This window comes from Lathamus discolor, chromosome 1 (assembly GCF_037157495.1).
Source record: "Lathamus discolor isolate bLatDis1 chromosome 1, bLatDis1.hap1, whole genome shotgun sequence".
In the NCBI taxonomy this organism is placed as follows: Eukaryota; Metazoa; Chordata; class Aves; order Psittaciformes; family Psittacidae; genus Lathamus; species Lathamus discolor.
Window position 1 is genome coordinate 138,211,579 of NC_088884.1, and position 12,707 is coordinate 138,224,285.

The 12,707-nt window shown below is 40.0% G+C and overlaps 1 protein-coding gene across 3 annotated transcripts; it reads left to right on the forward strand.

Annotated features, from left to right (window-relative positions):
* Positions 1 to 2,495: 2,495 nt before the first annotated feature.
* COMMD8 (COMM domain containing 8) lies at positions 2,496 to 9,003 on the forward strand. Of its 3 annotated transcripts, none has more exons than XM_065697842.1 (5): positions 2,502 to 2,610; positions 3,598 to 3,753; positions 4,690 to 4,842; positions 6,513 to 6,668; positions 8,555 to 9,003. In XM_065697842.1, the coding sequence occupies exons 1-5, from the start codon at positions 2,566 to 2,568 to the stop codon at positions 8,573 to 8,575; spliced, it is 531 nt and encodes a 176-aa protein (XP_065553914.1). In that variant the 5' UTR covers positions 2,502 to 2,565; the 3' UTR covers positions 8,576 to 9,003. The 3 variants fall into 3 exon arrangements, with proteins under 3 accessions (XP_065553908.1, XP_065553914.1, XP_065553923.1); XM_065697851.1 differs by lacking the exon at positions 2,502 to 2,610 and adding an exon at positions 2,888 to 3,062; XM_065697836.1 differs by lacking the exon at positions 8,555 to 9,003 and having other exon boundaries at positions 2,496 to 2,610; positions 6,513 to 8,547.
* Positions 9,004 to 12,707: the final 3,704 nt, after the last annotated feature.

Consider the following 12,707-nt stretch of genomic DNA (forward strand, 5'->3'; position numbering starts at 1 on the left):
GTGTGGATTGCCAGAAGGGGTAGTTTTGTCCTCCCTCTCGGTCTCAGCAACAAAGGTCCCTTCTGTTAGAAGTGGTGCTCTGTTCCAACCTGGCTGAAATCTAACCCATGAAAAAACAAATCTGTGCAAAAATAACAGTTTTCAGCCATATCAGTTGCAGTTTCATCCTGCAGCCCAGGCACCCTAGTGCTGGTGTGAGGGATGGCGAGAGGAAGCAGAGCTGGCAACAGTGGTTAGAGAACCAGTGGGATCTCCCTTTTCCATGGCAACCTGCATTTAGCTCACCATAATCTGAACTGCAACCTCATGTTTCATCTGCATTTAAAAAGCCCACTTACTGCTCCCTCCATGTTGGTAAAATACACAGCTATCTATTATTTATATTGACATGCCAATTTTATAGTTCTTGGGAGAACAGTTACACTAGTACTCAGCTGCTCTTCCCAACTGCAGATATTTAGAGCAAAGTAAAACACCGTTATACTGCTATAATATTAAGAACCTCTGATTATTAAATTACTTTCCAGTTGTCAATTACTGCCATTCTTCCAAAACCAAGTACAAGAAAAGGATTCCTTTTAAAATTGGTTTAATTAGTGCAGTTTAGTTTGTGGGTTATCTGTAAAAGCAAGCAAAACCCTAAGTCAGCAGCAATGTGAAGAATATAATACAACGTTCGCTCCACTTTTCTCTCTCATAAAGCTGCTTCTTTTCTTGCTGCTCTGGAGTCTCTTGTCTACCTACTTAACTGTTGTCAAAGCTTCCCTCCTTGTCTCTGATTTTGTGGTTACTTCACAGCTTAGCTTCAGAGGGGTGGAGTGGCTTGTTGCTTCTGTGGTACAGAAGCATGAAGAGCAGGTATTTTTAAGACCTCAGACTTGATGGTGGCTCCAAACAATGCAAGTCCAAACAAACTCTGAACTGCTAAAGGCCGGCTTTGTATGTCCTACTTCGTAGTTGTACATGGGCTCTAAAACATGCACTTAGCTTACTCAGCCGTGGTTTCCTTTTGCAGTCTGGTTTTGCTTTTCATATGTCAGTAGGCTGAATCCAAAGTATTATTCTAAACTACACATCTATGAAAAATGAAAGTCTTTTGTTCTTCAGACCTGCAAAGATTAAGCTGCTTTGAAAGTGTTCACTGAGATTCTGTCAGAGCGAGTGTGTTCCTCTTTTATGTGTTCTTGTCTTTCATGTGTTACGTTTGCTCTCTCGCATTTGTCACTTGTTTGATCACTTAGAACAAGTGAGTAGAAGACTTGTTACCTTTCTCCTTATTCCCTGTAATTTATTTATTTCCAGGTCTGGATTGTCTTTATATTTCTCCTGTTGTCTTTGAGTTTCTTTTGTTTGGAGCAGAAGCTCCCCCTGGTGCTATATTTTGCAGTGTGCAACATAGTACGATGAGAAGAAACTGGATAGGTTCCCAATTATCTGACAAAGCTAATTCTAGGGAAATAGAGTAAATTATTATTGAAAATAATATAATATTTATTTTCATTTTCAGCTATTAATGAATTTAACAGTAGCTTCATGTAATTTCGCCATAATAAAATTTAATACATTTTCCAAAGCCATTATTAAAAATCCAATCTACTCGCCGTAGCAAACCGTGAGAGAAATCAGGCAGATCAGAAAGTTTACAGTCAGCAAATCGTGAAGTCAGTTCTTCCCTACCTGTTTCTTCTCCAGAACTCCCCCACACCACACTGTTCCTACAAGGCCACATACCTGTCTTTGGAGAACAAGTGCTGCAAGCTCACTTATCCCCACTGGGGTTTCCTTCAGATCTTATTTCCACAAGTAAAGACTTGTAGCTGCCTTCATATTCTTATGTCACAGTCTTCTATTTACATACACATAACTGTGAATTAGCCTATGGATTTCAGTGAAATAAGGTCTGCCTACAGGTATATCAGTTTCTTGTTGGGACTTGAATTCATACAGGTTTTCTTGTACAAGCGGTCAAGGCATCTTTCCTTCTTCACATTCACGTTCAGTTCAAGTTAAGGTACGGCAAGGTCATTGCTAATGCTAAAACCTCTTCCATAAGCCTCCTCCACAGGCTGGTTAGTACTGAACCCCCCTCTGGCAAAGGAGAAACAAGAAACGAGTTGTTTGCGGTAGACACTGTACCAGCAGCATGGACTCTGTAGCTAGTACTTCCCCTAATGTCCTCAATTTCGTTTAATGTCAGAGAATGTGTCACCTGCTGTAAGCCTTGAACTTCCCGCCCTGACACCAGCAGGAAAGGTACCCTGTTGAGACCAAAAAGACAGAGCTGTAAAGCAGGCAGAATATAAAACCAGTTTATAGTGCATACAAAAGACGGTACAACTTTGGGAGTACGACTTCATTCGCCACGTAACTGCAGGCTGCACAGAACGGCCACTTCCCTCACTAACCCCCCAAGCGACCCCGGCTGCGCCGAGACCGAGGCTCGAACCTGCGAGCTGAGTAGAAGTTTGCCCGTGCGCAAGCGCGCCGCCGCCGAACGGGAAGAGGAAGCGCGTGCTCGCGGCCCGGTCACGTGCCCCGCCCGGGGCGGTGCGGGAAGGTTGGGAGATGCTGCGGCTGCTGGAGAAGCTGCCGCCGGGAGGGGCCCTCGAGGTGGGTTCCCCGCGACCCCGGGCGGGCAGCAGCGGGCCCCGGCGCTTCTGAGCCAGCCTTGCTCCCCGCTTCAGTAGCCAGCCTTGCTCCCCGCCCGGCAGGGCGGCTGCTGACCGTTAAGCAGCGGCCCTGGGCGGTTCCTGTCGTGAAGCGAACTTGGGAAGAGGGTGGGGCTCGGCGGGAGCAGGCGCGTACATCCCAGTGACGGTCGCGGCGGGGCGGAGGAGCCTCTCTCTGGTACTTACGAGGGAGGCTGGGCCCGCGGACCGGCAACTTGCCTCTTAGCGCACCTCGGGGCCCTCTGCAAAGCGAAGGGGAACGTACAGGCTCGGAACGAGCCGGACGTGCACCCATCGGGTGTTTCTGCGCTTGCTCTGCTGTTAGATGATTAGAAGTACCCTTGAGCTCTTCACAGCGCAGGGCTTCCGCTGTCCGAACGCAGGCGCTGAGGGGTATGGCCTATGTGCGGGAGCTCCGGTCTCTCCAGTGCGGCCGGCTGGGTTTGCCTCTCTGCTGTGCTCAAAGAAAGATTACTATAGCAAGCCAGGAAGATAGGAGTGTAGAAGAGCATTAGTGCTAGAGGACAGTGGTTTGGGAGACCAGAGAGATCCGCAGGCACAAGCTTAGAGCTCAGAGCTTTTGAATTGTGCTTTTCATCCCAACAGTCCCGGTGGGGAAATGACTGAGGTGCCCTTTGGTGTGGCAGCACTGCTGCTCAGCAGTATGTTACAGTTGTACACAAAACTATTAAGTCCAGGGTGAATCTGAATCGCATTGTGATTTATATTGCCAAACTTTGTGAGGGACAGTTAATATTCTGGGACAACCTCTTTATGACTATAGAATGTCCTCTGGCTGTGCTCAGGGATTGAGACAATACCCAGCCAAGGGAGGGGTTGTAAGTGAATTTCCTTATCAAGTCTCATATCTGGTGTAGGTTATCAGTGATAAAATTATGTTCTTAAGTTATATATCACATTGTTTCAGTTTCTTCATAAAATAGTTGATGGCATGTGTGGCCGTGCATATCCTCGATACCAAGATTATGGCAATATCTGGAGCTTGTTGGAGTGGATGGAGGTTTTAGAAGAAACGGGGACATATTTCAAAACTGCAGTTGGCAAAAACATATCTGATGAAGAGGTAAGGGCTCATAACTGATTGGGCTTGACTTTGACAGACAGAATACTGGAGTGATTAGTCTTGTAGTTTATTTAGTCCTAAGGTATTTTTATTATGTAGCACTTGAATAGTAGCAGATTAAGTTAAATAGGTAGGTGAGCTGCCTTTAGAGATACACTGCAAAGACTTCAAAGAATAAATTAAATTGACACTGATTTCTCGTGTCACCAAATCTGTTTTCCTTAAAATCTGTAACCTGTCGTTACTGTTCATCAGTAATAAAACCCATTCACACTCTTTTGGGCTTTATTGGTTCATTACTACTGCATTGAAGTGTTTTAAAGTATTGACTGTATGCAGATGATGGTAAAAAAATCTAGACTGTGAATGGAGCACCATGTAGGACGGGGACTATATTCAGGGCATTCCAGTGTGTAAAAGCTTTGGAAAAACTTGTTCCATTATCAAAAATCTTAATTCCCATCTTTTGCATGTTGTTCCTGTTTTGGCTACCTGATAGTAGCTAGATCAAAGAAAAATACTTGTGTAGCCATTGGAAAGTCTGTACATAATTGTGTCTTTTCCAGCTAAGCTAGTGTATTTTGTCTCCGCTATGATCTTTCAGAAACCTTCAGAGCTAAACATGGATTGTCTGTGTGATTTTTTGTTTTGTTTTGGTTTTATGGTGGCATCTAAGAAGGCCACTCAAGCCTCCATTCTTTGGTCTTTCATAATGTAAATGACAAGAAAATAACTTTCTTTATATACCTTGCTGTGGAAAATACCAACTCTTAACTATCAAAGAACAGTCACTGAGGGGATTATAAGAGACTATGGAGTCCAATATAACGATTATTTGGGTAGAAGCTTGGGTATCTACGGAGCACAGCTGTTACAGGTGATACATGTTATTTCTGTGGTTCATAATTTAAGCAATCACAATTTTTATTTTTGTAGGCTGCTCAGCAGATAAATGAATTAAATTCAAGCTATCAAGAAGCAATCACAAAATGTCTAAAAGGCAGAAAGGAAGAAATCAGGAATGCACTAGTGGAAAGAGTAAACGCAATCTCTTCTGCCCAGCTGCAGGATTTTGATTGGCAGTTAAAGGTGAGAGTGTTGCCTTGATGTTGTTTGAAAGAAGTGTTCTGCAAGAAAATAAATGTTGATACAGATCCCTTAGGCCTGCTTATTCTGGAGAATGGTTAGATTTTCATAGGTATCAGAAAAACGTGTTCATGGTAACATGTTGAATACCTGCCTGAAATTTGTATGAACTGTAAAAGTAAAATTCCGCCCCCCTTCTTTCAAAGCTGCAATACCAATCTCTTTTCTAAAAGGAAATTGAGCATTATTCAGGAACACCTGAAAGTTTTGGTTTTGAGGCCTGAAAAAAAGACAGTATTTTTAGTCAAAGGAAGAAGAAATATTTGTTTAATTTCAGGAGTAGAACACTGATTCAGGATGTGCTTCCCTGACTTTTTCAGATTTTTAGATTCCTGCAATAAACTATTAATTAGTTCGAAATTATTTATCATTAGACTTACTTTGATAATAAACCAATGATGACTGTGTTGCCTACAGTTTGGGTTTATGAAGACAGCTGCTTTAAATTAAACTGTATCAAAGACTTAACAACATTACATACTGTTTATATTTTTAGTTAGTCCATGAGAGCTGTGAAACAGATTTGTAGAGCTGTTAAATGCTTTCCCGTTTCAACAAGAGTGTTAAACAGTTTGTGCAGGAAACAGCTTTGGAAATCAAAGAACAATGCCTACAGTAGACAAGATTCTGCAAGAGCAAGTATGGCATTCTAGTGTGTTTCAGATGAACTGTTATTAGGGGATTGTTCTCTTACTAACTGCATTTTGTGCTGACAGAAATAGAGGCTAGACTTATGTGAACCATTGGGGGGGGATTGTGTTTCACTTAGCATTGTCTTCTGAAAGTTTTAAATTTTTTTTGTAATGGAGATTTCTGGTACATGTTCGAACTATTCATTTTGCATTAAATCACTGTGGATTTTTTTAGTTTACAATAGTTGAATCCTACCAAGGACATTGTCTCATTGTCTCCTCTGCTGTATCACATTCTGATCTCAAATAAATAAGATGGGTGTGTAGAATATCTACTGTATTACTAACTAATCTTTGATTTTAATATATTTAATAAGCCTTAGTTATACTAGAGTGAGTATCATAGTGAACAAAAAAGAAAGCACTGTTGTTACGTGATCCTCTTCATCAGTGCTTGTCCAATAGAATATTTGACAGTGTTTTATGAGCTGTAGAGAGAGTTGCAAAATGCACAAAGGTGTCTTCTTTCTCTCAACTGCCCCTTCTGTAAGACTTTTCTTACTTGTTGTTTACCAGAACTATATGAATACAACGACTTCAGATTTCATCTACTTCATTTTTAAAGAGCCATGATCAAATGTATCGTCTCTTTTCACCTGGAATGCAAAAATATAGCAGACCAGTACTTTTAACAAATTGTTTTGACAAATGTATTGCTATGAACAGGGGGCTTAGTATTTCAGTGTGTTCTTGGTATAAACAATCAAAATTCCCAGCGGGGGAGTGGGGGGAAGACACATGACAAAACCACAAAACCAAACCTGCAGAGATGACTTACGAGAAGTTAATTTTGTCATGCTGATGTTTATTCTTTGTGGTAGCACACATTCAATATAAAGTGCAGATGTGATGCTGTGAAAGACTGAAAACTGAATGCTTCCACCTTACATGTTGTTATTGTTGTTTCATCAATCTGCATAGCTTGCTCTTTCCAGTGATAAGATCTCCATGCTTCAGATGCCACTTCTCAATCTTGATTTGGATGTGAGAGAAAATGGTGAAATTAAACCAGTGTCTATAGAGATGAATAAGGAGGAGTTGCAGAACCTAATAAACTCACTGGAAGCCGCTAATAAGGTAGTTTTTACTGATACCATCTTTTTTTCCTGACTTCTCATGTACTGAGTTTAACTGAAATTCATAGGATAATAGAATAGTTTGAGTTGGAAGGGACCTTTAATAGTCATCTAATCCAGTCCCTCTGCAATGAGCAGGGACATCTTTAACTAGATCAGGTGGCTCAGAGCCTGGTCTAGCTGACCTTGAATGTTTCCAGGGATGGGGTGATGCCTCCTGTAGCTGGAATAAACAGGCTTTGTCAATAGGCTTCCGTTGATACAGTGGCCTGTAGTAGATACCAGCCACATTGTTTTGGCTATCTTGATGAAAACCCAACATAAACCCAACATTGGCAATTAGAGTTACAGAAAGTCATACACAAGGAAGACTATCTTGGGTGGACTTCAGGGGTAATCTACCACAGTTGATTGTAGATTATTTTTATTTTTATTTTTTTTTAAGATGTAATTAGAATCCTGATACACATTGTAGACTGTTCAGAACACCTTAAAGTCTTGGGAGAATAGGAGGAGAATAAAATAAAATGACAAATGTCAGATGAGAGTTGATTTTGAATGATTGGAGAGAACTCCAGGGTTCACCCAGCATCACAAAATTTCAGTGGTTGGGAATGTATATGGGAGAGTTGTTTGGCTGAAACCTTGCGCTTTAATTTCCATGGCATAGTAAATCAGGAGGAAAGCTACAAAGATTCCATTACAGTAACCCAGGAAGAAAAATAATTTGAAACTTTAATTGGAGTGTTTCAGATTTCTTAATAGAAAAGACTAAAAGAAGTGATAATTTGAAGAAAAATTGCTGGGGGAAGTGTCATCTGACTTGCGCCCTGGTGATAACTGAATCTTGGAGTCCCTCCTTGTTCAGTTACCTTTCAGTATTAATTCTGGCTCTGTTAAAAAGGAAAATTGTTTTGTTGTTTTTTGGTTTTTTTTTTTTTTAATCTGAAAATCTCTTAAATATTTATTGTGTATTATCTGAGAGATGGAATTCTCTGACATGTTGCAGGATGGATGTGGAAGTATTATATCAACATGTTCTAGAAATTAGCAGCTTCTAGTTGCTTCATGACATTTAGCAAGTAAGGGGTTTATTTAGATGTTTTATGTAATGTGATGTTCTACAGATTCCAGCTACAGCATTTAGGAAAAACTGTCAGTTTGTGACAACTGAAAATAATAGTTTTATAGCTCATAAAGTTAAAACTAAGTTACAATAGCACTGTTAATATTTTGAATTACAAAATACACTAAAATTATGTCTATCTGTTGCTTTAATGAAGCTGATGAGAGACTTCTGACCAACTACACAGTTCCTAGTGAGATAAATGTGTTAGTCCAGATACAGGTGATGGTCTTGTGGAATGAGAGCTAACAGCTTTCTTTCCCCTGGATTTTTTTTTCTCCAAAACTAAACAAAATTAGTAGCTTGTTGTGAACTCTGCACTATGCAAACAGAGATTCTTCTGGGAGAGACTTCAGTCTCCACACGAGTTTTGTTCTGCTTGAAGGTCTGTATGGAAACTGTGGGATGTTGTAATCTCCTTAGTTTTATGTGCGCACAAGGAGGAATTCGCTCTAGGAATGGTCCCTCAGTTCTACTTTGTGTGGAAGGAATCTCACTGGACCTGGTAATTACCATTCTGCTTTTTGATTACAGGGAGCTGAGGAATGATTTTCATGTATTAAATGCTAAAGAAAGTTGTTGGAAGTGAGGGTTGTGTGAGACTGTAAAAGACAGCTGAGAGAGGGGTGGTGTGTTTTCCAGAGGAAAGGCATGCTTATACAGACACATGTCATACTGTAACAGAAAGCACAAAGCTGTATTTCCTAAACTGCTTAAGTTCTGGTCTTGTCCAACTTTAATCTTATTTCTTCTTTTTGAAGGTTGTCTTGCAACTGAAATGATGGAATTCAGCTCATTCACAGTATCTGATGGCGATGGTTCCCTGATTGACTTTGGGGGGGAGGAGGTAAATGTTCTCTGAAAAGCCAGAAGCTGATAATGTAAAGTACTGAAGTGAGAAGGCTGTTACGACTTGTGCCCAAATAAGCAACTAATCTTTCGATAAAAATAATAGAATCTTGTATCTGTTTGACCAAAAATAGAAAAATCCAATGTGCAATTGCTTTTAGTACTAAAGATGTCTAGAACTATGGGAAAGCATCACTTATGATGTGCCATGTACAGGTGCCTAATAAAACCAAGGCTTACTTGCATAATATGTTGTCCTTATCTAAGGTGCCATGATCATGAAGAACATGACAGAGTACTTGTAGCATTAATCTGTTTATACTTGTAAATAGTAAATAAACACTTGGTTTTGTGTGGATAATTGCAGTTAAGTTATTTCTTGATTTATTAATCACTAAACTGAATCTTCTTAGATGCTGGGAAAAATCAGCTTTACAAACCAAAGCTGTATAGAATCACATGTTAGTTGAGGTCAGAAGGGACCTCTGGAGGTTATCTTGTTCGACAACCCTGATCAGGCAGGGTCACCTAAAGCAGGCTGCACAAGACTATGTCCGGGCGGCTTTTGAATATCTCCCAAGGATGGAGACACCACAAAATCTCTAGGCAGCCTCTTCAGTGCTCAGAAGTTGTGTAAAAAGCAATGGGGGCTTTGCTCAAAAGTAAAGTTTGGGGTTTAGTTTTTGTCTTTTTTTTTTTTTTTTTTTTTTTAATTTTAGTTGATGGGTTTTCACTTAAATATGTGTCCTGGGTTCAGCAGTAGCAGTCATTTTTCTCCTTAGTAGCTGGTGCAGTGCTGTGTTTTTTGAGTTTCAGCCTGGGAACAACGCTGGTAACACTGAAGGTTTTTAGTTGTTGCTCAGTAATGTTTACTCCGACCAAGGACTTTTTGAATCTCATGCTCTACCAGGGACGAGGGGAAGCTGAAAGAAAGCAGAGACAGGACACCTGACCCAGACTGGCCAAAGGGGTATTCCATACCACAGCACGTCATGCCCAGTATAGAAACTGGGTGGAGTTCCCTGGAAGGGCTAGATCGCTGGTTGGGTCAGGCTGGTTATCAGTTTGTCGGTGGTGAGTGGTTGTATTCTCTTCCCTTGTTATTCCCCTTATCATTATTTGTATTTTTGGTGGTAGCAGTAGTGGTTTTGTGTTACACCTTAGTTACTGGATGGTTCTTGTCTCAACCTGTGGGAGTTGCAGTCTTGATTCTCCTCCTCATCCCTCCAGGAGCGGGGGTTGGAAGAGGAAGGGGAAGTGAGCGAATGGCTGCGTGGCTCTGAGTTACTGGCTGGGCTTAAACCACGACAATACGTTCATGTTTTCAAAAGGGGGTGCAGTGCTGGAGAGGAGCTGACCTATGTAAACTGTGAAAAGGATATTCCCAGCCTACTTAATAGAGCACATAACTGGTAAATCCTCGTCTAAACTTCTGAAATGAGATTGAGTTTTGGTTGTAGTATGTAACAAAAGTTAGAATCTGTAACACAAGAAGAATACACCAGAAATTTTACAGTTTTTACTATTTGTTGAACCATTATTGCATATGTAAAAAGCTATTTATCTGTAATACTTACATAAATACTAATTGTGCTTCTCATCAAGTGTAAAATACACACTTCATGTATGTAAATTTTATGTATGCCTTGTATATATAAAAAAGGCAAAGTATTGATGACTTACTTCTCCATAGTTCTGAAATCAGGGTCTTGAGTTCCTTCCACTGTGTTTTGTTATGACATAGGTTTTCATGTAAGCAAAGTGTAAAATATGTCCCTACAAAAAAATTGGGCTTCAGAGAAGAGGAAGAGGACAAGAAGCTTGGTTGTAGAAAGGCATCTATGAAAAATATTTTAACAGGCTTCAGGCATAGGAAACCTAAATATAAGTTTCTAATATTAAAACTAGGACAGAAGTTCTGTGGGTCAGAAGATTTAAAAAAAAAAAGTGTGTGTATTAAATATAGTCTGTTTTGATTTTTATTTCATACTGGTACATTTAGTGAGATGTGCATCTTGTTCAGTGGCAGCAATTCAAAATCTGAAAAAGTGGAGAAGGGAGTAAACAGTCATAAGAATGGAAGACTGGAAAATGTGTTGCACTGAAAAGACTGCAGTCTCTAACAGGGATTGATCATCATCTTGACTGTACATAAACAACTGGAATTTGATAATGGATCTGATGATAGCTGAAGACCTTACATAAGTGGTACCAAATTCAAGCTAAAAAATTCAGGTTGGAATTGATTTTAGCTTTATAAAAATTCTGGAAAGAGTTACTGTGGCTTGTCCAGTGGTGAGTTCGGGAGCATGCTATTTTTTAATAGTGTAAGGAATGAATTGATCAGGTGTATTTATTTAATTCATAGACATATTTGTCTTGATGCTACTTTTGCCTTTCCTGTAGGTCTAGTTGCTTTATATAAGATGTTCAACCCTTCACATTGTCTACGGTTGGGAATTTTACTCAAAAGTGCTCTTTATATGCCCTTGCTCCCGTGTGAGTCCAGTGTAGAAGAAGGCTTTGGCAATTTTTTAGCATCCGGTTAGTTCGACTAATACTGTAATGAAAGGCACTGGAAGGTGTGTTTTTTTTTCTAGCTGGGAACTACTACAGGTCCACAGGGACTGCTTTGGTGGTAGACTGTGTTCAGGGAAGGATTTCTAGCATTATACAGATCAAATAACATTATTTATTTATTTATTTATTTTTTCCGTGGGATCTCCCATATTTCTGTTGGTACTGATTTAAATGGGAGCCAGAACAAGCATTGACAAGAACTGCTGTTATCTGCCTTTGTAAAATTCAATCCTGAATTCTTTACTTATGCCAAAGTCTTGTTCAGCTGTTTCTTGAAACGATGATTTGCTGGCTTTGATTTGTAAAGCTGCTGTGTGCTGCAGCAAACAATATTCAAAGTTAGTTGCCTCTGAAAATCTGAAAAAATGAGGTAATATGTTGTCAGCTAGATCAAAACAGCAAATGATGATTCAGAGATGGAAGCAAGGAAACTGGTATGTTCACAGGTGCAAACAAGGTTGCTGATGTTCTCACTGAAATGCATCATCTACCAAAGGAACCATCTTTCTGAGCATTTTTGGCAGTGTGTTTGGTATTTTATACTTTTGTGGGAGACTACAAATAGCCAGTGATGAGTTAAGACATTATTGGTCAGAGACCATCTCTGGAGAGATGATGTGCTTCTGCTGTCATGTAATTATTTTATGTCCTTGTTGGTAATGATACTCAAATGCAATTGTAGTTTGCTAAGAATAAAAATGCGTGAGTACGAGGCCATTTCTTAGAGTGGTACCAGCACAGGACAAGAGGTGATGTTTTTATAAAACTTGCAGACTCAAAATTGCTTACAAAGTTATAAAGAAATAGTCACACCAAGGAGCAGACAATATAGAGATCACTTTGCACTCCAAGACCGTAAGTAGACCAAAGTCACATGCTCTTCCTCTAAGAAATGCCATATTTCTCATTTGTCTCTTAATTCTTTCACCCTGTGCATGTGCATTTTGGTATTATTACATGCTGAAATTCAATATTCTGTGATCTCCTGCCTTCTTTGGGCTACAGGATGGTTGCCCATGGGGGCAGGGAGAAATATACTTGTGCAATCAACTGGTGTCGGGGTTTTATGCTTTGTAATGCCGAAACAATTTAAAAATATTTTTGTACACAACAGGTAAAACACAGCCCTTTTTTTGACTAAAGGCAATTTTAGGAACGTATCCTCAGCACGAGAATTCACGAGAAGGGACAGAGGTTCATCAGTGATGGGAAACAAGCAGCTGGTAGAACGTGGCCCCAGCCCTGGATGATTTTCCTCATTGTTTATCTCAAGGAATCCTTCACTTGCAGTACAAGGGGCTGAAACATTTTGTATAAGGGTGAACAAGGTGACTCCAAAGTGGCAATTTCTGTGCTGTTTGATGGTAGCATAAAGCAGAGGAATGTTGTCAGAAATATTTCTGTGATATTTAAAATACTAATTTTTTGTGACTAATGAAGTTGGGATTCAAGTCCCTTTCTGCCACACAAGAGAGTTGGATTAAC

Coding starts and splice junctions, on each gene's coding strand:
- COMMD8 (XM_065697836.1), top strand. CDS start 2,566: ATGCTGCGGCTGCTGGAGAAGCTGCCGCCGGGAGGGGCCCTCGAG. Junction 2,611..3,597: donor CGCCGGGAGGGGCCCTCGAG/GTGGGTTCCCCG, acceptor ACATTGTTTCAG/TTTCTTCATAAAATAGTTGA. Junction 4,843..6,512: donor ATTTTGATTGGCAGTTAAAG/GTGAGAGTGTTG, acceptor CAATCTGCATAG/CTTGCTCTTTCCAGTGATAA.